The sequence below is a fragment of the Anser cygnoides genome, chromosome 4 (assembly GCF_040182565.1).
Source record: "Anser cygnoides isolate HZ-2024a breed goose chromosome 4, Taihu_goose_T2T_genome, whole genome shotgun sequence".
Taxonomy (NCBI): domain Eukaryota; kingdom Metazoa; phylum Chordata; class Aves; order Anseriformes; family Anatidae; genus Anser; species Anser cygnoides.
Genome location: NC_089876.1, coordinates 7,950,339 through 7,977,446, shown reverse-complemented (window position 1 = coordinate 7,977,446; position 27,108 = coordinate 7,950,339). Strand labels below are relative to the sequence as shown.

General features: G+C 40.0%; 1 protein-coding gene across 9 annotated transcripts; it reads left to right on the top strand.

The window, feature by feature from the left end:
• TMEM129 (transmembrane protein 129, E3 ubiquitin ligase) lies at positions 1-25,553 on the top strand. 9 transcript variants are annotated; one of them, XR_010830935.1, is made up of 12 exons: positions 4,421-4,576; positions 12,817-12,933; positions 14,716-14,820; positions 15,522-15,653; positions 18,026-18,175; positions 18,978-19,115; positions 19,717-19,833; positions 20,911-21,015; positions 21,392-21,505; positions 21,798-21,905; positions 22,659-22,845; positions 23,743-25,553. XR_010830935.1 is itself a non-coding variant. In XM_048081190.2 (4 exons), the coding sequence occupies exons 1-4, from the start codon at positions 851-853 to the stop codon at positions 6,700-6,702; spliced, it is 936 nt and encodes a 311-aa protein (XP_047937147.2). In that variant the 5' UTR covers positions 1-850; the 3' UTR covers positions 6,703-6,904. The 9 variants fall into 9 exon arrangements, 2 of the variants coding, with proteins under 2 accessions (XP_047937147.2, XP_013033831.3); XR_010830934.1 differs by lacking the exon at positions 4,421-4,576 and adding an exon at positions 11,380-11,528 and having other exon boundaries at positions 22,676-22,845; XR_010830933.1 differs by lacking the exon at positions 4,421-4,576 and adding an exon at positions 11,380-11,528 and having other exon boundaries at positions 22,659-22,832.
• Positions 25,554-27,108: the final 1,555 nt, after the last annotated feature.

Genomic DNA, 27,108 nt, shown 5'->3' with positions numbered 1-27,108 from the left:
CAACCATCTGCCAGCATAAGATTTCCCATTGTGGGGGCTGCATTTCCTATTTACTTGGTTCCTTCTCAGTAGCAGCTTAAAATGTTGCACAAGGGTTTCTTTTCTGTCCTTCTCCAATTACACAATTTCCCCTTTCTTTATAACAGACAAATGTTGCAGTTCAGGGTTACTACAGGGTGCAGGCAGGGGGGTTGTTGCATTCTGAGAGAAACAGCGGTTCTTGTGGCTATTAGTTATTTATTTTTTCTATTTCAGGAGTAACCAGAAATCAGAGAAGGGATTCTACTGTGTTTTGGAGTGCACAAACGTACCTTTAAATCTGTCTCCCATTAAGGTCTGAACTGATCATCCCCTAAAGAAAATATTACATAAAACACAACAGGAAGCCCAGAGAAAAAGTGGGTGTTTTTTTGTTGTTTTGTTTTTTGTTTGTTTTTTTCTGTGTTGTTTTTTTTTGGAGCCGTAAGTAGAACATTAGCCTAATTCAGAAGGATGTTATCTTCATACGGCACTGTTCTGAGTTTAGAACTCTAATTAATTTCATCCGCCGGGCCTGCGCAGCGTACAATTAAACGTTTATGAACTTCACGAAGCTCAGCACCCCCGCCTTCACGTGCCTGGCTGCCGGGGATGGAGACCGCAGGTGACGCGACAAGATGAGCCTTTGGGTGAGGAGCAACCTCAAGCCCTCCTGGCCCTGCCCAGCCTCCCCACGGCCATCTCCTGAGGCCGTGCCGTGCCGTGCCGTGGCAGCAGAGCTTTGGCGAGCCCGCAGGACTACATCTCCCAGGGAGCCTCGCAAGGCCGAGCCGAGCCGTGGCGAGCTGTGGCTGTGCCCCGGTGGCTCAGCATGGAGAGCCCGGCGGTGACCTTCACGCTGGCTTACGTGGTGTTCGCCGTCTGCTTCGTCTTCCCCCCGGACGAGGTGCGCTCGGCGGGGCTGACGGTGCAGAGCCTGCTGGCCGCCTGGCTGGGCAGCGAGGACGCGGCCTTCGTGCAGTACCACCTGCGGCGCAGCACCGGCACGCTGCTGGCTCACTCCCTGCTGCCCCTCGGTGAGAGACACGGCTTCGGTGGGGCGTAAGGGGCTGGCACCCGCCTCCCACCCTTGGGTGCGGGAAGGTGGGCGAGCTCCCTGACGGCGGGCGGCTTGGGAACGCGGCGCTTCGCTGCGGGAGCTCTCCGGCTTCTGTGGAACGCTAAGCTTTGAAACTACCTGGCTGCATCCGTGCTGTTACAAAAAAGAAAAAAAAAAGAGGTTTTTATTTAATCAGGAAACTTAAATCGGCTTCCTTGAGTGATATATTTCTAGTAAAACTCAGTGACAGGTAAGGGTACGAAGTATGAAATTGCTTAGGACGACAGATACCATCCTACAGCTGTCCTGGGGGTGAGCTCACTGGCTAGATTAACTGTAAGATCCAGGGGTGTGTCTTTACGTGCGTACTTAACTGCTTCCTCTTCCTTGCAGGTTATTACCTTGGTATGTGCTTTGCTGCACCTGAAAAACACCTTTATTTTTTCTACCTGGCTTCAAGTGGATGGAAAACTTTCTTGTTTTTCGCCGTTCTCTTTCCAGCGGTGGCTGGTGCCCTGGCATATTACTGGTCACGGAAGGGTTGGAATAACCATCCGTTAGCCCGGACGCTCGCTGTTCATGCTCTCCCACAGTCAGGATGGAGGGCAGTGGCTTCTTCCATCAATACAGAATTTAGGAGAATTGACAAATTTGCTACTGGAGCCCCAGGAGCGAGGGTGATCGTTACGGACACATGGGTGATCAAGGTGACCACCTACTGTTTACATGTTGCCCAGCAGCAGGACATTCATTTGACAGTGACAGACTCCAGACAGCATGAGCTCACCCCAGACTCAAATATGCCTGTGCAGTTCCTCACCATCCGTGTTGCCAGTATTAATCCCTACGTGAAGGCGTTTGATATTCGGTAAAACAAAATATACTACCCTGTTATGTTATATATATATGGTGTTTGATGGTGCTAATGGAGCGTGTTTGTGGCAGATCTGAAGTCTCCTTGCTCCCTGCCTGGTGTTGAGAGATGCTGCGAGCACAGTTCTACCACACAGTGTGTCGAAGAAAGATTGTTTAGAAAGATTCATGTACTTAAAATAATAAATGCACAACGGTTAAACAGAGGGACTGCCCCGTTTGGTCCTCTCTTAGGAAAAGGGTTGTTCTGGATGCAGAAAGAAGTAACTGGAAAAACTTAGGTGAAAGGTGAAGAATAGGAAAGAAAGGGAGAATCTCTGAATCTTTGGTCTCGCAAATTTTGGGAGTGAAGAAATATTGATTTGTCTAAAACTGGCTGTTGTTCACCTGTGTCTTTTTTCCCCCTTCTGCTGAAGGCTTGTAGCTTTGTCACTGGACAAAAGAGATCTCACTGAGCAAGCCAACTATCCTTAAAGCAAGGAAATAATTTTGGTCCATTTATGATTTATGCATTCTCATAGCAGTAAATCATAGTAAATGTTCTGTGAACTGTTATGGATTGTTTTCCCAGGGCCTGTGCTATTTTTTAGCAGTCTGTCTGCGTAGCTGGGCAAAAGTACAAGATCTGCAGAAACCTGTAACACTGATTAGAACGGTGCTAAAGTCTTTGTTGTTCTTGTGTCATTAAAAGGAGTGCACAAAGCCATGTTTGTGCTCCTGCAACTACATATTTGAAAAGGTATTTGAATGCCTGTTTGCTGTAAATTTGTAAGTCAGCAGCATGTGTTTACCAGGTAACTAAAAGTAGACATTACCAGACGTTTAGGTGAACAGAGGGGTCCTGGCAAGCATGAGGGAGGCATGAGATGATTGTATTAGACATCCAGGTGAACGGCTCAAACTTAGAGGTTAGCTTAGGTGAGCATGACAGAATCCAGTGAAAAGAGGATGCTTCTACAGGCCTGTGAGAGTGGTGACCAAATAAGTATTAAACAACTAAATGATCTTCTTCTATAAGTGCTTCAGTGTCAGCATGATAAAACTACGTCCCCTGCTGAGAAAAGTGTGACTTCCTTGGCAATTCCTTTTAGGGGAAAAAAATTCCAAAAACCCAAATTCTGTGGCTGAACAGAACGGCACCAAGAAGACTGTTTAGAATTTCTTGTAATAAGACATGTCAAAAAGAGCAAATCAGTTAGACTGCAGTCATACAGTATTTAAGAAGAGTGCCATAGGACAAGAATCCCTTTTTTAAGGATATAGGATCATTGTATATATGCAGAATCAGAAGTAGATACAGTGGGATGTTTCTGAAAGAAAAATGCTTTTGTGTAGGCAGGCCATGTTTCTCTGCGTGTTCAGTGTGAGTTCATTCTCTGGATACAAAGGTCTCTGTTATTTGCACAGACACTGTAGTCAGCAAACTACGTTATCCTACAGCAGTTAAAACAATGGAGACCACCAGGAACGAAAGCTAAACTGGCCTTGCATTGCTCTGCGCTGCAGGAACCGAGCTAGTGGCAGAATGACCGAGGAATTTCAGGGCGATGTTCCCAGGGTTCCTTCATGAAAGCTGTTTAATGAGTGGAAACACTGAGATGGGGACTTCTGAATCTACAGTTCAGAGCTGTTACATTTAAAAGGGTAACGACAGTAACGTGTCACTACAGGATCTGTACAAGGTCTGGTGCCACGTAAGGCCTGTGCAACTCTCTTAGGGAGACTTATTTTACTAGAGGCAACCTAGTGTGAAACACAGCCTGCTGCTGCCTTAAATCAGAGCATGTCACATTCAGCAGCCGTTTGTAGCCTTGTGAAATTACAGTTTTAATCTATAATTGTGTCACAAAGTCACAGACACTGATACCAATTGACATTCTTCTGATACTTACATGTACTGTTTCGGTATGTGATACATGCCTCATCATATAATAATTGTAATTTCTGTCCTCAGGAGTTAATGAACTCTAGGGAACTATATATATTATTATAATGAACTTGTTCTATTGTATAAGTAAATAGGCATTAAAAAGATGGACAGAAACTGTGCATGCAGTATTTTCTAGTTAAAGTATGATTTATGTACCAGTATTACTTTTATTCATGCGAATGACTTCAAAAGCCTTCCTTTTATGATGTTTTAGCTGATCTCTGGAATATCCTGTTGGCAATCTGATAAGGGTATGATGAAGAACCGGCTGGACATGAAGCCTGAACTTACTTACATATGCAGGTTGGGATCCAGGCAGGATGACATCATGTTTCAAGTTGTATCAGAAACAAACAAACAAACAAACAGCAAAATAAAATAAAATAATTGCTGTCATATTTATTCTGACCAGTATGTACCAACCTACATGGCTTTTCTGCGTATTCACTAGTCTGATGTTAATCTCTGCACTGTACTATCAAGGTATTTGAATGGATAACCAAGGTAACATTTTGTTCCATCTTTTCTTCTTCAGGCTGAACTCCACAGAGTATGGGGAGCTCCGAGAAAAGCTCCGTGCTCCCATCATCAATGCAGCTAATGTTGTGATCCGTCAAAGCCTCAGTGATTTATTTCTAGAAACCTTTACTTCTCTGGTGGAAATTAACCAGCCTTATTCTGTTCCAAGCACTCAGGTGAGACCTTCTATCTGTGTGAGACTGTAATAATTATATTTTTGAATATAGGTGAGCCTGTGATTACTGTAATTGGTAACTCTGTTTACTTAGGGCTCACCTGTTTCAGTAAACATTTATTATGTAGATCCGGCTGCTGCTTCTGTTCCTTCTACTAAGAAATGAACTGTATTGTGAACATTATATTTTTGAGACATGAGAAATAGCACAGTAGAAGAAAGTCCCCTATAATAATTTCCATAAAACTTTTACTTGAAAACATTTGGGTATGGTGAGGTTGTATTTTCAGAAGGTTTACAGAGACCTAGAATAACAGCTGTTGTTACTGTGCTTTAGGCAGTTTGCTCTATTACAGCTTGCTTTTCGAGACAGCCAGGTTTTGCTGGATCTTCTCCTCTAATAAATTAAAGATACTTAACTGGGGCTTGCTTTAATTGTAAATAAGGCCATGGAGTCCTTCCTTCAGTAGCATTTGTGGAGACCTGGTTATTATTATACTTGTGCTGTAATCATAAGCGTGACTAAAGCACTGTTCAGTGTAACAGAGGCAACTGATTGAACTAGCTCTGGTGACCTTGCAGTGAGACTGTGGCAGATGTGCCAGCTAGTGGAGTGAGTACTTGATATCGTGGGCAGTATCATGCAGCTTATATTATCTGCACTGCATGGTTACGTGCAGTAGGTAAAATAAAGCCGGATCAGACATGTCTGCACATGGTGAGGTTGTGCATTCTGATTGCAGTGCCAGCAAACAGTGTGAAGACATAAAAAAGAAAAGATACTATTTATTTGATAGAGTTGCTTTCTTTCAGGGCTTTTAATTTGTGACATATTTAAGTGTCAACTGAGCTACTGAATTTTGGTTTGACATTGATTAAAAAATGTAACAAAATAATATGATGCAGACATTAAAAATACGTGTGATTTTTCCCTACTCTAAAGCTCCATGAACGTATTGAAAAAGTTAATTAATCTTTCTGCACTGGAGTTTTTCCTGCCCAAAAACTAAGATAAACTCTAATTTCTCAAGCTAAAACCTTATATAGCCCCTGAAAGAAGCAGTCCTGCATCCTACACTCTTCCTTTCTCCATGTTGACACAAGACTGTCAGCAGTGAACCTGACTGAGGGAAATGACTGAGGTGTAAAGAGGCTAAGAAAGATGACTAGTTTTTGTCTGGATCTGTTCCACAATCAAACTGCCTGTGTGGTTAAAGGAAAATGTGCTTTGGAAGTGGTAGCCAGAGACCACAAAACAGAGCTGCTTTTTGTTATATCAGTGCTATTTTACATCAATAGTATGGCTTTACCCTGCTGTGAGGATAGTTTTGTAAATGCTGGTAAGCACTTCAAAGTTTTTTCATTTATGCCATTAAAAAACTTTTAAAAGGTAAGTGATGGATAAGTATTTCCATTTTTTTAATATAAATACAAAGTTAGGTGTTAAGATGCCTTTCTCAGAACTTTATAAATCCATGATAGCAGTATGAACAGGATTCACATCTCCTTGCCCGTTCAGTGTGCTGTCTTTTGAACTTCATCAAGTTCTTGGAGAGCTTTAGCTGGAAGACACAAGGGAAATGCTTATTATTGTTTATCAATTAATTAGTGGCAGAGGGGTTGGAATTAGATGATCTTTAAGGTCCCTTCCAACCCAAACCGTTCTATGATTCTAATTGCTAAAACACTTCAGAGCAAGATGATCTCCGTATGCAACTGCAGGCTCATGTGGCATAACTAACTGTGGGGAAATATCAATCATTCTAATATTTTCCAAGAAAAATTAAGTAAATTTCTGGTTCCTCAAGACCAGTGCCTGTTGATTTCAGGAGACCCCATATTTCCTGTTATTCATGTCTTTTATTTACAAACATGGAATATAGGAACCACTTGATGTAACAAGTGGTGAGAACTGTTTGCTTTGCTTATTTTCCTAACTGTGTATTTCTGTGTTATTTGAAAAAGAGCATGTCCGAATGATAAAGATGGCTGCTTGTTTACCTTAATGTGCCTGCTGTATTCTGGAAACAGGTGGAGATCTTCAGAGACCTGAAGAAAGTCTGTTTTCAGTCACTTGTGCTTAATCAGTTTCACGCAGCAGTTCTGGAATTTCTGTCTATAGAGTAAATTTGTTCTCATTCAATAGTTTGTGTTCTCATGGAAGCTCTGGAGACTGGAAGCACATGCCATCTTCTGATGAGGCAGTTCTGCCTTGAGGCTCTGCCCAGCTCAGGTTCCTGCTGTGCTTGTATGCAGATAATTTTCAGAAAGCCTTCTGAAGAGCAATAGCAAGCCTTTGTGTGCAGTTCATAGTTTTGACATTATTCTCCTTCAGGAGCTGGAGCCATGCATAGGGTGTATGCAGACTATTGCAAACATCAAGCTCATCAAGAACTGCCAGGAGCCAAATGAAGGGGAATGTCAGCAATGCTACTGTCGTCCTATGTGGTGCCTCACTTGCATGGGCAAATGGTTTGCTAGCCGACAGGATCAGCAGCACCCAGAGACCTGGCTGTCGAGCCGCGTGCCTTGTCCAACTTGCCGAGCCAAGTTCTGCATTTTAGATGTTTGCATAATACGTTGAATAATACTTGGATATGCTTTAACTTTTTAAATCTGAAGGTATTTCATAGTGGTTTTGGTCAAACGGCCTGTTGGAATTTTCTTACACTTCACATTCTACAGGAATTCAAACTCCAGAGCTTTCTTTTACAGCCTTTAAAATGGATGTTGATCTTTTCAGTTCCTTTCCATTTTTACCTGTGTCTTTGTTTTTTTATTCATCAGATGTCAGTTTCTGGAACTGCAATATTTTGTTTATGTCGTGGATGGAATAAGGTTATCCCATCCATGTTTGCAGTAGGATTCTCTTTTTAACATAGGTATTTCTGATTCTTTCATAAAGGGCTAACTGAAAAAAAATGACTTTGGTTAGTCTTCATTGATACCTTTGTTTTTATTTAATCTGTTTGTCAAGTTATTATTAATCTTGGCAAGTGTTCACCAAGCAAGTATTCCAGTTGAGTTCCTTCTGCGGGTCCCCTCCATTTGTAAAGGGGATGGGTTTCTGTAAACTCAGGAATTGAATTCCTGAAGATATGCAATTCCCACAGGCACTTTTTATTCCAACTGCCTCTAGTTTATTTTTTGATGGACATATTTATTTCAAACAACATAAGGATTCAGAACCGTACCCTGCTTACTTACACTGCTAATGCTGTGCGTCATTAAATCTGTTGGTTTCCAGGAGCTACATTGCTTAGGGTTTCAGTGTTTTCTAGATGATGGATTTTTTTCTACATTTGAAAGGAGCACAGCAAATATCCAAACCATCAAATTACTCTGAAAGAGTGCTCAGCTTTTTCAAAGCCTTTAAGTTTTGAAAGGTAACCTTTTCCCTGAAAGAGATGCCGGGATCACAGAGGTATAAGTTGCCATGCTAGATGCCCCAAGAAAGACCATCATTCATTTCACTAATCAGAATTTTTCAGGTGTGCACTTTCAAGACTGCTCATAAGCAGTATTCAGTGTTTTAACATTCAGAGGGTACTGATGCACACTTCGGGATACGGTCTGCACCAGGATAATTTGCAAATTTAAATCAAAGCATTTTCCATAAATTTAAGAGAGTCCTTCTCCTGGACCTAAATGCCATGCTTACTGTTTTGTATGTCCATCAGACCCTTCAATGAACAATTGCTTGTCACAATGCTTGGTGAAAAGCTTCAAGGTGCTGGAGAACGTGTGTTTGAGTTCTCACACTGATCTGTGCACTGCAGTGGCTGAGATGCAGGTATTTGCTTATCCAGGTAGTCCATCTTAGAGGGGCAGTAACCTCTGGCAGACAGGTGGGGCAAATGGTGAGAGAAAGAAGTCATTTAATGCTTTGGTCTAGGAGAATGAAAGCCCTAATGCTTCCCTTATATAGTGTGTAATCAGAAGGTTCTGTGAATCAGAAGCACAGGTAACATGCCAGTGGCTAACTGAAAAAGTCTTGATGTCCTTGAGAAGCAAGACTGCTCTGAGAAGGAATAGGTAGCAGGGTGTTAAAAATGGTACAAGTACTGGAAGTGCAGCCTCAAAAGATTTTGCTAGTATCAGCCTAGCCATAGGATGTATGCTGAATGCACCAAACTCCAATTAAAGTAATGTGGTCAGGAAATGGTTATGTATGTGGCTTTAAGCTGTGTTTTGGAGAGCGAAAAGGAATTGAAAACAGATTTGACAGCATCATTTGAGATCTGACATACTATATTGTATTGCTGGTGGAGGAGCTTTTTTTTCTTGTTTGTTTGTTTGTTTTTAAATTTGCACTTATAAAAGACCAAACTTGAGTTTAAGGACACTAACTGAGTATATCTCAGTTGTTACATATACAACTTTTACTACACAGTTATCTGTACTGCCTATCAATAAGAGTGTTTTTTCTGGTTTTCATAACCTGTTGTTTTGGATCATAAAGAGTAAAAATTTAACACTGAGACTGGCAGTATGATTTTATCTTAAATGGCATGTGCCATCTGAATAGCATAAAATTGAGTTTCGTTTTTGTTGTCAAGTCTGAAAATTAGTAGAAAATCAAGGAGCTGATGAGTGAATTTTCCAGTACTTTTGTAGAAAAGTTATTTGGAAGTATGAAGTAGTCTCTCTGCAGGACTTTTTTAACCTTTGGAAGAGTTCTACAGGGCCAGCCAGGTGGTATCACCTGACATGCACCTTCTTACTATACAGTAGACTTTATAAATAAGCATTTTGAACCATTTACTTAACGGTAAGTTTGCATAATATGGCACAGATATAAGGGATATGGTCCTTGAAATAGTTGCAGAAGGGAAGGTAGGATTCTGGACTCTCTCACTGACAGTCAATTCCTACATCTCTTTTCCTGATTGGAATAAAAATATTTATTGTAATGATGTATGAAGTTAAAATCATAAAGGCCTTGAGAACTTTAGACAATAAGCACATGTAGTTGCAGATATTTATCAAAAAAAAAAAAAGTCAATTGCCAGTAATATCTCATGTAGTAAAAGCTCTAGTCTCCCAATTGCTTGTGCAGTAGTGTTTTTCTTTAGGTAACTCTATCTTCTTTGTATCGATTGAAAGTTTTCCTTTCCGTGGAACTTTGATTTTACCCATCTTATTTCTTTTGCCAGTATGACAATATAGCAAAGTAATAGTCATAAATGTATAATACTGTTGCATCTTTTTTATGGTAGTGTTCTGTCCACAGAAGTGCCTCTAAGAAAACTTTGTAACAATTACAAAAATAAAATAATGATTTATGTTAATAATACTGCCTGTCTTAAATTCCTTAAAACAAGCGTTTTTTCAAGTTTAAATTCTTGTAGTAATCTGGCATGTCTCCAAAGCTGGTAAGCTTCTTAAAGGCTATGTTACAGAACTAACTTGTTAAAAATCTGTATGACATTTTCTTCTAAGAGATCGTAGAAGGAAAAACCATGACAGGTTTCTTAACACAGGTCTTCTGATAATCTTATTTGTCTTGCATAATTCACTGAACATGAAATTTATATAGCACAAAAATAGGAATTTGTCTTCGTGATAGCTTCAGGTCCTCATTCTGCTTGCAGTAAAAAAATAAATACATTGCCTCTCACCCAACCATGATATGCTTCTTGAACGTAGGGGTAGGGTTTAGAATTGTTTTTTTTTTTTTTACAGCAATTTTCTGAGAGAAAAATGAACTGAGTAATGTTATGGGCTAAAATATTTACTTTAAGAATAAAAACTTCTTGAATTAGGAGTGACTTAGAGTTCCTTTTTCAGCTGCGTGTATGTTCTTCCACATCACTAACCTGTAGGTAGGTAATGTTAGTAAACTGCAGGTACATTATGTAATGTCATTACAGTAAGACAACCTATATGTGGCTGCATAGTGTTGGTGTAAATACCACATGTATGTAGACATATATAGCCCAGATTTCCATATGCACTGCAGCTGAACAGGTGTTTCTGAGAACATGGGCAGTGGCTACATGTATTATTTATTTCCACAGTTGTGATTTGTTTGTTTTTCTGTGATTGTAACATTCCAGATAATATTGACAAAATGTTTGTTAGTGACAAGCATGATTCGGTAACCCACAAAAGGCACGTTGTCTAAGCAGGATATAGCTGGAATCCATGCTATAAATGCAGTTGTTTACCAGGAGGCTTGCCAAAACCTGCAACAAGAATACCTGATTATTATGTGATCACTTCCAATTGAGTATTTTTGTTGTGCTGAAGTGTTGTAGACTGCAGCTATGTAGCATTCCAGTCAGCCTAAACTTACGTGAGCAATCGATGAGTGACATTTCTTAAGAAATTTTGACTTTGAGTCATTTGAGGAGGTGAGATATGAACATTCAAGCTCTGACATGCACTATGAGACATTTTCTTCCAAAGATATATCACAAGGTTTGTTATTTGTGTTGCTTTTTTATCCAGTGTATCTATTTTAAAACAGAGTTATTGAATGGCCTTTAAGTTAAAGGCTTAACGACTACAGGTAGTTCATTTTAAAACTTTGTGAAGAGATGAATAAAAATACAGTCGATTTTATGCAAGACAGACTATTGTTTTTCATTTTTAAGTTATGTTTAGCAGTTAAAAACTGCGTGTGGGTGGAAAGCAGACCGATTTATTGGTGTGGTTTTAGCTCAGAATGTGACAGTGGAATAAGGGCTAACATTCTGAAGGACCACTTGATAAATCCTTCTTTTATACATTTCCCTAGTATAGTATGAATGAGGAAGGCTGCATAAAATAAGTCAAGCGAACGCGGCCCGCTCCCCGTCTCCCCTCAAGCCGCCATTACCGCGGCTGCGCGGTGCGCCAGGCCGGCAGCCATGTTCGGCGGCGGCGGCGGGGCTCGCCTCAGCCATGTCGGGCGGGCGGCGGGGGCTGCCGCGCCGCACTGGCGGCGGGGGGCCCGGCGGGCTGCACAGGTGGGAGCCCCCGCGGAGGGCCGGGGAGGGCTGGGGGTGAGGATGTCTCCTTCAAGGCGGCTTCTGGGGGGGAGCTGGGGTTGTGTGGGGGGCTCGGTTCGTGGTCGTGAGGAGGAAAGGTGCTGCTTTGCCTTGGTGGTGTGTTTTGGGGTCAGCGCTGAGGGGCGCGGGGGTTTGGTTGGGGTTTGTATGCTGCTTGTTTCAGGTGTTTTAATTGGGTAGTCATTGTCACGGGTGACTAGGGAGGCGTTTTGTCTTTTAACCATCTTTGTGAAAAGGAATGTGTCGAAAGCGTCCTTTTGCCTGGATTCACGATGAGGAGTAAATGTGGTGTGCGAGTGACTTTGAGCCCTCTGGGAGCCGGGACCTGCCACAGCGAGTCTGGGTGGAGGAAGAATGCCTAGGCTGTTAATCCAGGATTACAATTACAAAACCCTTTTCCTCGCCGCTTTCACTTTTTGACTTAAAAAGGTGCAGTTACCTTACGGGGACAGGGTCTGTGTGCCCGGAGTGTGGAGCCGGCAGCACGGGCTCATCCTCTCAGGGAGGTGCTGGCAGACCTGATGGTTCTTACCCCAGCAGCCAGGGCTGTGAAGCTGTTTTATTTAGTAACCTATCATTTAAGATGTCAAAGCCGCCAGAACTGAGGAGGAAGGCAAGGAAAAATTAGGTAACTTAATCCTTCAGCAGTCCTCGGCTGTCCTTTCAGTCTGTTACAAGTGCCCCACGCTACCTCCTTCTGTGCTTGTGAGGACCCCAAGGCAGTGTCTGGTAAACTATTTCCTGTGTAAAAGTGTTTCCATGTCAACGTTTGACGTAGTTCTCTTTAAACGTGCTGTTTCCTGTGTTGAAGCGATAATTCTGTATGTTTGGCTCTTCCGAGAGTTAAATGATGAATAGAATAGTATATAAATGTAAAGTGATGTGTTGCAGACTGTCTGTGAATTTTGGCACATGTCAGCAGTTCTATAAACACATATTCAAGGTCTTCAGTTGTGTTTTCCCCCTATTTTATTGCAAACAGAGAAAGGGTACTTCTGCTTTTCTAAAAATGAACAGTCTATTTTAAAATTCAGCTGTCATAACTGCAATAGTAAAAGACCCTTTTCTCAGTAATTGCATTGTCTAACACACTAAGTTAGCATCGCTTGAATGAATAATTTGGCACAAATTGCATATCTCTGTGCCAAAGTAATCAGCATTTTGTAACTATAAATGATGATACTGTGTTTTACGTAGTCAGTGTTCAGTGACTCCCTGTGACTTGATGAAAATTCTTATTTTCTAGTTATATGCAAGATCCAGACTGCTGGCAACGAGAACAGAAATGTAGAAGCTGGAATGGTTCAGATTCTTTGGGGACTGGTGAATATCATTGCAGACATTTAGACCACTGGCTGGAGGGGTAAGGAATACATGTCAAGTTTGTTTAAATACTCACTTGGCACACTTGTCTTAAGCAATTTGACGAAGCTTGGGATGTGATTGAATTAAATGTTTTCTTATAATGCCATAGCACAGAGTTAGCAAACTATATCTGCGACAGTAGACCATTCAGTTTGGCTGATTGAAATACATGCCATCACATCAGCAAGTAATGCTTATGAAAGAAAGAAATGGTATATACTGAGGCAGTAGCTTAAGCTCTTTATTATTGATGTTTTCAGTGTTAGTATAAAAATCCATGGAAGCTATGTGCTGTTAATTTTTATGCTTAGCTTGTTTGTACATATTTATGTGAGTGGGGCAAACAATGATGGAGTCTCTTCTCTTGACAGCGCATTCAGCTTTACTGCAATTTTTAGTAAATAACGATTTCCTTTGCAGTCTAGTGTTGGTAATAACTTGATGAAATTAAATATTATGGGTAGGTAGTTCCATGAGTATTTTGCTTTGCTTCTTGGATATTCTAGACTAAAGACCTCAGGCAGAACAACTGATTGCAATTGGTGTCTTAATGTCTGACAGGAAGTATGAGAAGTGGTGAATGCTTGGGTACCTGCAGAATACTGCATAGAACGTAAGTTAGGAGAGGTTAAATATTTTACTGAAGATACATGACGACTTCTGTGTCCTTTGTACATCTCTGAGTACTGCATTATACGAAGGTGGCTCATATAATTTCCGATTGTATGTTTGATATTGTTTCAGTTAATAAATAAATCATTTGAAGAGGTTAGGAAAAATAATCTTACCTTCAGGAGTGTTTCCTATGTCTCTGACGCTGTCATAAAAAAAAATAATAATAATTGCATGTTATGATTGTGAATCAAAACAGATGTGTTAGCAATATTTTAGGTTTTTTTAGTTGAGTAGGTAAGTTGAAGAAAAAGTTCTTTTTAGTTGAGTAGGCTGGATCTTCATGCCATGTAGTGTTAAAATTATTTTAACAGCATCGATGGTAATTTCAACTCTTGATGCAAAACAGTTCAGGGAAGTTAGACTGTAAACTAAATCTACTTTATGTTAAAAGTTGAGGCATTAGTGCTGAAAGAAGTGGACAGACTTCAGTGTGAAAGGAAAAGTTCTGACCGCTTTAGAATATTGCTTCATTATCCAGTTTTCAGTGTTTCCAGTTTTCATTATCCAGTTGTACTGTGTTTTTTAACTGTAACTGGTGTGTGTCACTTCACTCAGAAAATATAAATCCACTAGTTATTAAGCAGCTTCCTGTCTCCCTTCTTGTCCTCATGTAGCAGAGTTTACATTTTTGAAATGGTGTGCCAGAAAAGTATGAGATGTTACAGGTATCTGTCAGGATCTTAGTTCTGCTTGGGTGATGGACATATTTCTAATCTACTCCATTTCTCCTGTGCTTTATGGAGTCCTTTGCCAATGAAAGATATTTGACCTTACATAATTTCATTTATTGTTCTGTTTGATGGAACTGCAGTAGAGAACTACTTGCAGTAGCTAAGCTGGGAATGTTTTAAGAGATTAAGGTCTATGTTTTGATATAAAGTTTTGACTGTTTTCTTTTCCTGAAAAGTTAAGCCAATTATTTTACATCGCCACAGAAGGTGACAAGCTGAGATGTTTTAATTTGTTTGACTTTGAACTGAAATGGAGTAGGAGCACTCTCGTGGTATCACAGTTAGGGAGGAAGCTGTGTTTGTCCACCGCTGAAGGTTCTGTCACTTAAATACATTTGAGCAACAAATGTTCATATAGAGTTCTGATTTTACAGCTCTATGACAGCAGGAAATTCTCAGCCTCTTTATAATTGCCCCGACTGGGAAGATGGAATTGAAGAAGGCAAAGCAATGAGAACGTCGGCTAGGAAAATGACAAAGTAAGTATTGAATAATTACTAAATTACTGTTGTGTGGTTTTAGCAATAACCATCTGATGATTTTCAACTACTTCACATGCATTAACGAAGACTTGAAATACGGACAGGCTTTTTCATATCAAGCCTGAAGGAAACCTTAAGTAGAGAGTAGCCTGGAGAATTCAGAAGCTGTTTGTGTGATCATTGCAAGTTCTCTTCCTTTTCAGGTTAAATTTCGTATTCATTACAATTGTCTGTACAAGAAAATAGAGATAGTGAGGTGGGAAAATGAAAACCAATTTTCTAGGCTTAAAGAAATGGCTATGAGGTCATTCAAGCCTTTATATTATCCATCTTGTTTTACTGGGTTGAAGATTTTTAATATATACTAGGAGGTTGTTACACATGTATGCAATAATCATGCACAACTTGATTTCCTTGTTGTGGGACTAGCCGTAAGCTTGTTGTAAGGCAGCTCTGGCACTAAGTAGCATTAAGTATATGTCTGCTTATTACAAACCCGAGCAATTGCATTAACCTAGGAAACATTAGTCAGTTTGTTCTAGTGGCTGCTTTGGTTAGTCCAACTTTTAGCTCTGTAAACTAGAGAAGTAAGAGTTGTGCCCGCTGTCTGTCATTGCAGTTGCGGAGTATATGTTTATGTGACTTGAAAAGCACCTTAATAGCTCTACAACAGTCTCATTCTAACTTTTATTTTTAAGTTCTGTTTCAAATGATTCTGCTAATCCATCTGAAAGGGAAACAGATGAAGTGGTTCTGAGGAGAAGACAAAAACAGATCAATTTTGGAAAGAACACACTTGCATATGACAGATATATTAAAGAAGTTCCGAAGTAAGTTGTACCGTGTTGCACATTTCCAAATACTTTGTTTTTTTTTTCCTGACATGTAGGTCAGCACACAGCTTTAGTTTGCTTGAAGTAATAGGAATGATAAGTGAAGAAAACTTGAATCAATTCTTTTCCCTATAGAGAAGCCAGGTATTTTTTGTATAGGAGCAAGATTAGTTAGTGAAGATTTAAAGCTAAATATTGGATTTGTGTATTGCTGTTGGTATAATGGCAATCATGCTTGAAAAAAAAATCTGCATTAATCGGATTTTTAATGAGACCTTTCTGGTGACTGTTGGTAGGCCATTATGAAGTTAATTGATACCAGGAAATGCTGTCTTTGAGGAATGAATGAAGCCTTGAGTTTAAGTATTGGTAAGAGCAACCAATCTTCAATGATTTGTCAGTAACTAACTGAAACCAAAACTTGGATTTCTTGTCTCCTTTGTCATTCCACTTAGAGCTTTTTTATATGAATTGTGGAAGTTGAAGTCTTTTTAGCTAGTCCCCTCTGCTTACTGCAGACCTATCAGGATACAGAAACTACTCTGCAGTAACATGTGGATGTGCATCTGTGTTCTTGGTTTTTAGTTTTGGGGGTTGTTATGTAGAGTTTTTGGTTTTAATGTGACTTGATACTTAGAGTTGCATTCTCTCGATTCTGCCTTGAAGAGTCTATGGTGAAAATTGCCAGTGCAGTGAGTGCAGCAAGCTTTCTGTTGAACAAAATATTAAAAACTTGATTAAATATCAACAACAGATGTCATAAATGATCACAGATATTCCACAATATCATGATCGCATCTTCAGTAAAGTTCTTTCTTCAGCGTTGCAGACTGCCTTCTGAATTGTGGTTTTGCTTGTCTCTGTGTCATCAGTGATAGGACTGCAGCCAGTCTTACAATGGTGCCTGGCTGCTGTGTAGCTGTGCTGTGATCAGTTAAATTGTAGGTGGAAAATAGGAAAAGGTGAGAACAACATTGAGGAGGGGAAAAAAAATGGGTGAACTATTTTAAAAGTTTTCTGAGTGGCATTTTAACAGGGCAGTTAATAATACTGTTCTTAAGCAGGGATCTGTTTATCTTACAAAATGATAGCAAAACTGCTGTGGATGATTATATTCATCTGTGAAGGTGGTAGGGAGAACTACTTGAGGTAAAGGTGCTTTGTGTCATTTAAAGCATGATTGCGTTTTTGTTCCTATGAACAGTATTTTGTACTGGAGCCAGGGTTTGAGTGAACTTACCAGTGGTGGTCAGGGTCTGGGTTGGAGGCACCATCTGAGAAATACTGCCTCCGGTCACTGGTTGATCCCAGCATTGTTACAGCATCTGCCCAGTGGTGATTCAGGAAGGGCACACCATTTGTGTATTACCTGGAGCGTGTTGGTACACGGCTCTCCACGCTCCCAAAGGAAAAATGTTATTTAGAAGTAGAGCAATCCACCTTGTAATAATGCATGGAAAACAGTGGAAGAAGTGTTCAGTGAAGACACTTGTGGGTTGACCCCTGGCAGCCACATACCCACACAGCTCCTTGCTCACTGCCCCTTTCCCAGTGGCATGGAGAGGGAACAGGGGGAGCAAAATTAAGAAAACTCATGGATTGAGATCAGGGAAATTTAATAGGTGATGGAAAGGAGGAGGGGGAAACTTGGTGGATGCAAAGGCCATCACTTACTGCCTCCCACAAGAACACTGATAGTCTGCTGGTCTCTGAGAAGCAGCCACTTTGGAAGACACGTCCTCTTCTTCCTCTACCCCAGTTTTTGTTGCTGAGCTGGATGTTATATAATATGGAATACTGCTTTGGGCAATTTGAGTCAGCTGTGACAGCTGTTTTCCCCTCTTCTTGCCTGCTCCCAGCTTACTGGCTGCAGGACGGAGCTGGGCAGATTAGGGAAAAAAAGAGTCAAAATATTAGTAGTCAAAATAGTAGTTTCTTATCAACATTGTTTAGCCGTAAATCTACAACGCAGCACAGAGGGGTTCCTATGAAGAAAGCTACCTCCATCCCAGCTATGCCTAGTACAATAGTGAGTACAAAGAACCTGGACGAGATTCACAAAGTTTGAGATAAAAATATCCAGAGGCTAGGATGCTATTGAGGTATGTTTCTTTGGTTTCATGTTTGTGTGCAGCCAGTAGGCAGCTGCCTTGTTGTATTGCTGGACTGGATGAACCTCTGGTCTGATTCAGTGTTTTGTTGTTGGTTGTGCAGTCTGTTGTCAGCAATGCTTTAGAATATACCTATCTCAGTGTAAGTGTTTAGAAATAGGAAAGCTATTAGACTACTGCTGCTTGCTTTATCTGATGGACAGGACTTTTTTGAAGAACAAAAATAATATCCTGAAGTACAAACATTACTGTTCACAGGAATCAACGAATACCAGGAGTGCATCCTAGAACACCCAACAAATTTAAGAAGTACAGCCGTAGATCCTGGGACCAGCAGATCAGGCTGTGGAAGATAGCACTGCACGCGTGGGATCCTCCTAGTGAAGAGACCTGGGATCTGCAGCCAGTGTATGTATTGGTGAATTGGTCATCACGCCTACTGCTTCACAGGAAGACTCTGTGTTTCCATCAGTGTTCCTAACTGGGAGCAGGAGAAGAAATGAGTCTCAGACTCAGGAATGGGAGCCTACTTGAAAACCTTGTTTTAATTTTTGAGTTCTGTTAATCTTCAAGTCCATTTTATTTAGTCTAAATTCATCTCCAGTGAATTTCTTTCCACTTGAAGGAAGAACGCGTTTGGTCTCTTTGCGGTAGTACACACTATTCCCCTGTGTATTTACACCAGTCATCACAAGACAAAATTATCTTAGAAAAGGATAAGCATAAGTAGAAATCTGGTCGTTACTGTTCCTTGACCTTGACAAGCTTTCCATCTTTCCTTTTTCTGTTGTCAGCAGAATGACTGTCCTGTGATAATGATACATGAGAGATTTCAAGACTTCTGTGAAGATTAGAGAGAGTTTTGTGCTCTTTGCTGGAGAGTGGCAACTGTGTTCAAGATGGAAAATTATTTTTTTTCATACCTTTGAATTTTTGTAACAAGGCTAGCTTCATTCACTCACACCAGTTAACATTTTACAAGTTTTGGACTAGTAAAGTGGGAGTAGAAGAATGAATGTACTTTTGTAAGCACTGTAACTGCAGTGTGTAAATAGTTTTTAGCTGTGTTGTGATTAACCTGCAGTGGTTTGCACCGTTTGGGTGTTGTATCAGATGAGCCATTGACCACTTCTTAGGTGTCGTCTTCTTGGAGCAGTAAGCTAGTTGGGTAGTATTTTAAATCCACATTTTTTCTTTGTTCTGTTTTTAGTAATACAGAACCCTCAGGCAGCTCTCAGGAATGGTTTTGTGGAGATCATGATGATTCTGTTTTCCCCATATTTGATGAAAAACTGAAGAGAAATGAGTGTGGAAACCAACACAGACAGACAGACTATGCACCGGAGAGGTATGAAGTAAAACTTCTTTGATCAGCTTACTGAGATAGCAGCAATGTGTATTTAGTTGTTAGTTTTTTTTTGTAGGAAATGTTTTGTGAGAGAGCAGTTGATGCTGGGACTGAGCTTCACATTTACACTGCTGAATGTAGGCCATCTCTGGTACAGAGCATTGAATGTGGAAAAACTACCAGCATTACAGAATTGTATGATGAACGGCAGAAGAGCAGCGTTCTTTCTGCTTCTGTGTTTTAGCAGTACTGTGCTTGTCAGCAGAACAGCAGGGAGTGTAAAACTGAAGCACCTCATGCACTTACCTCTCTTCTACTGAAGTACGTTGATTGGGGGTTGTGTGTGCTGAAAATGGTTCCACTTCCAAGCTCACTGGAGTTTCTTGGGCAATTCCGACTGGGTTCAGTTTTCAGAATACAATGGAGTGATTACCAAATTTGAGCCATTTTCTTCTTCGGTATTCCTCTGTTATGACTGAAGGATCACACCACGAAGAAAAAAAATCTTCCCGTGTGTCACATGCCGTTACTTTGCAAAACTGATAAACGTTTAAACACAGATGAAAAATACTGTGTAAAAATCCACATCTTATTTTTGTAGTTCCTGCTCTCCTGATTGTTCTCCAGTATGGAAACGCAGAAAACGAAACAATCCTGACCCTTCTGTGGTTTCAAAGGGCAAAAGCCATTATATGCATATGTACCATGCACTGGAAAGGTATGAAATGATTCTCCATGTGGTGATGCATTCATATTACAAACAGACTTTTGGAATATAACTGGAATTTATCCTTCCATTTGCTAATAGCTCTAATTTTATGTAAACATGTGCAATTTAATGAGGACAGGAAATCATTCCAGAATAATTATGCTGTATAATTGGAGATACATACAGTGTTCTATTGCAAAGTTGAAGAAAACATCAGGAGATACAGCACAGGTTATTTTGGGGCAGGTGTTCTCTTGTGTATATGTTTAGGTGACATTAATGTCTTGCTCTTGATTCCACGTGGAATGTGGTTTCTGCTTCAGTGGTTGTAATTTTGAAATTATTGTGGCTCTGCAGTAGTTACTTCCTGTACGTGTTACATGCGCTGCATTCTACCTTTTGGCATGCAGAAGTTTGGCTATATAGAAGTTAATGAATGTTATAGTGAAGGAATGGAATGCACAAAATGCATTCCTAAGTCTGTAAGCAAATATTGAAACTTGCTGCCTATTAATTTACTACCCTGTTACATTTACTACAGATATTATAGAGAAATTTTGTTTATGAAAAGTTCTCTTTTCGTATCCTTTCTGTATTTTGATTAAGTTTTTCCCTGCTTATGAAAGGTAGCATGAGAAAAAAGTGCTTCTGGAACAACAGAATTGGTGACCCAGCCTGGGACTAGGACAGAGTCAGTTTAATGTTCAAAAATGCCTAACAGAAAGGTAGAGTTTTTCAGGCTAACACCTTTTTTGTTTTAAGTTGCTCAGGAATTAAATTTCTACTCTAGTGGTTGGTTTTGGTCTTATTTCTTCTTACCCCTTTGTAGTTTTGGTGTAAAAGTCTTCCAAGAAAGTAAGTTAATAAAGGAGAGTGTGGTTTAGCTCTATATAAAGTTGTGTCAGAACCACAAAAAAATGGAGCAATGATTTAAGGTGGGGGGGGGAGGTAGTTTTTTTCCCCACACCTTAGGAAAAATACTTATACGGTTGTGTTTTTTCTCTGCTTAGCACTTATCCTGTGAAGAATTAGGAGGAACTATGATATAAAGCTCTATGGTGTCAGACCTTTTCGTTTTATTTTCAGTTTTACTGAAACAGGACATCAGAAGGCTTTTTCGAATTGTTCAGAGTGGGAGACCTTAGGCAACAATGATGAAGTAATGACAGTACAACATGGTATAGAAATAAGGTAAATACTATAATGATGATCTCTGTTAATTGTTTATGCTCTGAAGGTGTTCATGGCTTTTTTTTTAATCTTGCTTTTCCATCCCTGTTTAATACTGCTTTTTTCTCCTTCCTGCAACACATAGTTAATTTTGTTCTTTGAATTTACTTGGCTTTTCCTAGTCTAACTCCCCGCCTACTGCTTTCTGCAGTTAGGAAATGCTGTAAGATGCTGACAATCTTTCCCCGGTTGTCTTATGGAAAGCAATGGCAATTTGTAGAATTGGTCCCTGTGGTTGTTACCAGCCTGCTAAGCCTAGGAGCTGAAAAGTTGCTTCTCCTCAGAGGTGAAGCTGCTCTACAGCTGATAACAATGACAGTTCCTTGTTTTTATGCAGTGACCTGATTCCAGCGAGTTGTTCCTCGGGATGGAACGATCAGAAACAGAAAAACACAAGCATCTTTCTGCCTGACAGCAAAACTTTCAGAGATTCAGACTGCAGGCTGGAGAGGTATAAAATGCAGCTTATCAATTGTTTTTTTTTCCCACGTATTAAGTTAGAAGCAAGCTTGCATTATTACTATATTCCAATCCAAGCTTTCATGATATTTTTTTTATTATTGGTTTTAGGGATGTGTTGTGTGGTAAAATTCTATCCTTACTGTTCTCTTGTGATAGTCTATTAGCTTAAGTAGGAGGTTGTCGCTGTTCTTAGTAGAAAAAGGTTACTGTAGTAAAGCCACCTAATCATTTTGAATTGAAAAAGGGATACAGAAGGAAAATATGTGGATTTTTATTTGTAGGCTTAAGCTTTGTAGCAGTTTACTGGAAGGACATCAGTCAGAATACTCTGAAAAGGGATGGGGAAGCACTGAAGAGAGAATAATGACAAAAAGAATTTAAATACCAAGGTGAGGTCATGGTGACTGCTTATTTTACCTATTCTGTTTCATTAGCCCATATGCAGCATTGTTCAACAGAATCCAACTGTTCAGCTCAAGCTGATCGGTTTCTTTTTTTATTCCTTTATGATAAGTATTTTGTCTCATCCTCCTGTATTTAATGCATTACCTTGAAAGTTCTAATACTTCAAACTTTATCAATTGACATATTTATCTGTTTGGTTAGAGAAGATGTCTTATTACCCAATTGCCATTTTTTTGAAAACTATTTTAATAGCAGATTTTCTGCCCTTAGTATTTTGTGATGAAATCAACTCTGCATTTGCATCAATAGGTTTCAATGAAAGCTTTTTCTTTTGAACTGTAGATCCTTTTGATGCGTTAATAGGATGGTTTGTATCTTGAGTCAGTTTTATGAACATAGTATTTTATGTAATTTGATCTACGCTTAAGGAAGACTGAAATACGGAATAGGATACAGATGTCTTTAACAGTCATTATCATGAAATATATTGCATAATAAAATCATTAAAATATCGCCTCATTAAAAATATGCCATGTAACTAGTTTTACACTACTTAGATTTTGCATTCCCCTAGGAATACGAGGAAAAGGCAGGTAGCACCCTAATAAAAAAGCTGCTCTACTAGCATTTTTTTTTGCTGTTGTCTCAATTGATTTTAAGTTAAATTCTTTCAGCATGACTAAAACCTAATGTGTTATTTTTTCTGAAGTGCTAATTCAGTATTTGTAAATATTTAGTCTGTCTTTGTATATAGAACTATCGAAGAAGGACTTTCCTCCTGTGACAGAATGATTTGAAGAATAGGATATAGCATGAGATCAGCAGATCAAGACTTGGAAGACTGGTAAACTCTCATAAATTCTGCGCTGAAAGAAGACATTTACAGTCAGCGTATGTGCAATCAGCACAAGGTGAAATGAGCAGGTGAAAAAAGCATGCATCTGTAATCAGAGTTGGGAGCTTTTCTGGTCTTCTGGGTAGTCACTTGATACTTACCTGCTTTGCGGTTGTCTTGGTTTTAAACAAGGCTATAATGATTGTTTATGCTCAGTGGGTTTGTAATCACTCATTCTAATTGAAAAGCTATCTTTGTGACACACAAAATACGGAAAGTGAATTAAATAGATTCTCTGAGATAACACTTAGATTGCCTGGGATACAAAGATCAATATTCAGAGAGAGACAATACCTTTTACAATAGTTTTCAGGAGTGATGAGCTCTAGCTCTCAAATGGCAGGAGCTTTCTGACTTATGTGTGGAAAGCGAATGTTGCTTTAAAACCAGCTTGTGAGTTATGAAGGAGAACCCCACTCCGCCCCATTTTTTAAAATTTCTACTTGGAGTTTTAGTCTCGGGAAAAAAAAATAAATGGAGCTGTTCTGAGCCCCGTTACATGGCTATAATTTTGAATGCATCTGGTTGATTTTTAAAGAGAAAGAAAAAAATAATTTGGACACATCAGGAGTGTGTTGATTAGAATTGAGAGAAATGTATTTTGTGAATTAGTAAATATTTAGGTGAAGATGGTGTAAGGGGTTGGGATATAGGCTCACTTCATTTTCTTATTGGTGAATAGTTTAGTTGTATCAGGTATGTGTTCTTTTTACGGTAAGTTACGTTCTCAAAGTGTTCATGCAGCCTGTAACACTTCCTTTAGTATGGGAAGTATGGCTTTGTGTTTTACACTGTGCTTTAAGTTCACCCTGGGCAACGCTCTGATCCATTTCTTAGTACTGTAATACCACAGCTTAAGAGAGTAAATGTTTTACTGTTAATTACTAGATATATTGTATTTATAAAACTATCTGCCTTTTGTTTAGGTTTCTCCATATCTTTAAGGATAGATTGTCTTCTGCGAGCTCTGCCTCAAGTGTAAAACCTCAAATTTCATTAAGCTTTGCTAAGATGATGATGGATGTTCCTTAAAGTTTGAGAGACTGTTTCTTCTTGACCTGCACTGACAGATGACTTGCATCATACTGTAAAGGCTACTTCAGTTGATGGCTCTTGCTGTTGCTATTTGGAGACGATGCTTAAAGTGAACTGTTTTGCTGGTGAATTGGTCCAATATTGAGTCAGAACGAAGAATGCTTCCTGTTAAACCAAGGACTTAAACCCTCTTTCTTCTACTGGACCAGAATTGTACATGCAACCTGGAGAACTGCTTCAAAAGAATGTAGATAATTCCAGCCTTTCTTCAGTTGCTAAAAACAGACTGCTTTTAACTTTTGGTGATCATCTCTTCAGCATATTTTCCGTTCTCTGAGATAAAACATGTTAAGCTAGCATCTGCCTAAGTGAGAGGAGAGAAAGGGAAAGGTAGATGGTTTATTTGAATCAGCTCTGTCTCTTTGAGGGGATGAGTGATTGTCTGAATACCTGGATTTCACTTTCATGTGTGTTGCAGCATGTCCTAAAAAAACAATCTGCTGAAAGTGGATGAGGTCAGTGGTATTGTTGTTACAGGAAATGGAGGAGAGCCAGCAGTACTTGGCAGGTTTGGGGCTGCTCTTGGACATGGGGTGTCCTGGCTAAACTCCACGATGGTGCTGACTCTCCCTTGCTCTACCTTTTTTATCACTGTGCTGAAAACCTCAAAAGCGAGGGCTGTGGCTCCAGTGGAGTTTAGACCAGAACTATGTTTCAATTAGAAGAATTTTTTACAGACCTTGTGACTTATGTAGCATGTATTGAGGTACAAGTGTCTCTTAGAGCTGGGAATTCTCTTTGCAGTAGCTCAGCTTTGCTGTTGCGGCCCTTCGTAAGGCCTCTGCAGAAACTGTGGCCTATGGATGGTGCACGGTAGCTTTGTTGTGGGGCTTGCCATGTACCCGAGGGCCAGAAACCAGCTGTTCTGCTAAAGCAGAAGTAAGCTGCTTCCTCAGGAACTACTTCCAGTCCCTTCCAAAACCATATTTCCAGTTGTTGCTAAGATCTTTTCCAGGCGAGTTTTTGCAGAATTTCTGTGCTTTTCTGGGATTTTCGGACACATTTCTGATCTGTCCAGTGCATCAGGAAAACCTGACTGCAAACTGCATTGTTGCAGTGGGCTGGAGCATTAGCTTGCCTTTGCTAAGGCGTGCCAAATGTGTAGAAATTTGCTACAGTGTTTTTTTTAACACGAGTTTGACAGTTCCCAGCAAAGAACAAACTTTGATTACGCAGGGGAATATGTGCTGCTGCTTTAACAGGTGTATGTTAGGACTGGTCACAGCTACTGCTCAGTGGTAAGGATGTCCTTTTGGCTCTGTGCTGTTCCCAAACACAGGAAGAGGCTGAGGCCTTTGCTACCTAGAAAAAAAAAATTACTTAACCTCTCACCATTGTGGGGTGGAGGGAAGCTGCCTGTGGGTTGGTGAGTTTTGTCCTGTACAGTTCCTGTGGCTGTTGGGATTCTGCCATCTGTGCTTAGGCACGGGGTTTGGTAGTATCCCAGCACAAGGTGGCTCAGTCACATACTGCAGAGCATGGGGTGTGTATACGGGGTACAAATCTGTACAGCACCTTTTAAAGTAATATTTAGAGCATCGTTGTTCCAGTGTGCATGTTTCCACGTGCTTTATGATTGTAAATATGAGAATGTTATGTTTTTGGCATATTTATGCAGAAGAAATAAAGACTTTAAAAATCTGTTAGTTGTTTTTCCGTGTTGGATTTGTTGGTGCTTCATTATAAAAGGAGTGTGTGGGTTCAGTAGTCTTTTTGTTTGCTTTAGGGTGGTTTTTTTTTGGATGGGGGTCTAGTTCTTGCTGAAATGGGAGGGAAGAAAATTTGCAGTACGTTTGGATTGGGTCCAACTCCTCAGTTTGTATTTTGACATCTTGTCATGAGCTTGCATTTAATGCATTGTAACTTGGTGGTAAGGGGGCAGCTGAGGTTCCAGAATCTATTCTACCTGGAGAAAGGTGTCCTTGTGGAGCAGGTAGAGCTGTCACTTGGGGGTAATAGGCTATCATGAAATGTTTTAGCTCGTCTGTCAGAGCCCTTAAGCTTTTGTCTGTGATAGGTGGGGTCTGCAGCTGATCTATAGACAAAAATCCATAGGATTTGTAATTAGTAAGTCCTTAATGTGTATTTCTTGGTTGAAGATACTAAAACTAGGAATAGAATAACCAATCTGCCTGTGGCAGTTACATTTTGGACAGGCTTCTTCCCTAATCCAGGTTCCACACAGTTGGACGAGCTATGATAGCATAATGAAGGGAGTGATACTGAGCAGATAAGGTTTGAGCTCTACTAAAGTCATCTCCTGCAGTGCTGCCACTGGATATAGAACCATTTTAACACCTTTTAATTAGCAACACCATCAGTCTAAATAGAGCAGTTTAAACTTGAATGCAATCCATCCATTTGCTTGTTTATCTATCCGAAGCTATTTGACATAAGGATTTATAACTCAGGCAAGCAAAGCTGAAATGTAGTATTCCACCCTCAGTTTCTAGTTGATAGTTTTCCATTACTTTTACCTCTTTTAATTAAATGCAGTTTGCGTAAATCTGTGCTCAATTTGTAATTATGCCAAAATAAATTCCTAACTTCAGTCAGGTTTAAATTTCTTTCAAGAAGTGACACATATCTTCCACTGGGAGCATTACCTTACAGATGATATGTTATCTGTGTTTGTAGAAACAGTCCTTCACTACCAGTTCTGAAATGCCACTGTGTCTTTTTTTTTTTTTAAACTGCTCCTTCACGGTCACAGTGATGAAGACATCTCCTCATTCCTTTAAGAGTCCCATTGTAGTGTGAGAGTTCTTCTCGGAATAATTTTCTTTGCTGGAAAGGACAGAAAAGATGCAAGGCAGCTGTAATCCCTAATCTGTGTTCCAGCACATAGTTTTGCTTGGTAAACTGAACGCAGTGCTATGCTAACAGCACTGTGCATCTTCTAGGCTGGAACCGTTCTCTGTCGGGCAGCTTGGATGAGTTCAGATAAACATGCCATTTTTGTTCAGGTAAACAAGTCAACTTATCTCAGAGCAAGGCTGGAGGAAATGGGTTGGTTTGCATCTGCTTTGAACCTCTGCTGAGCTGCAAGAGTGTCCTTGGTCCAGGAACACAGTTCTGGTATCTGTAGTAGGGTGTGGGAAAGGAGCAGTGCTAGTGCAGCAGAAACATTCCTGTGTGAGCACAGATATTTATACAAATGCTGCACAAGAGATGTGGGCAAAGGGGAAGGAACTTCC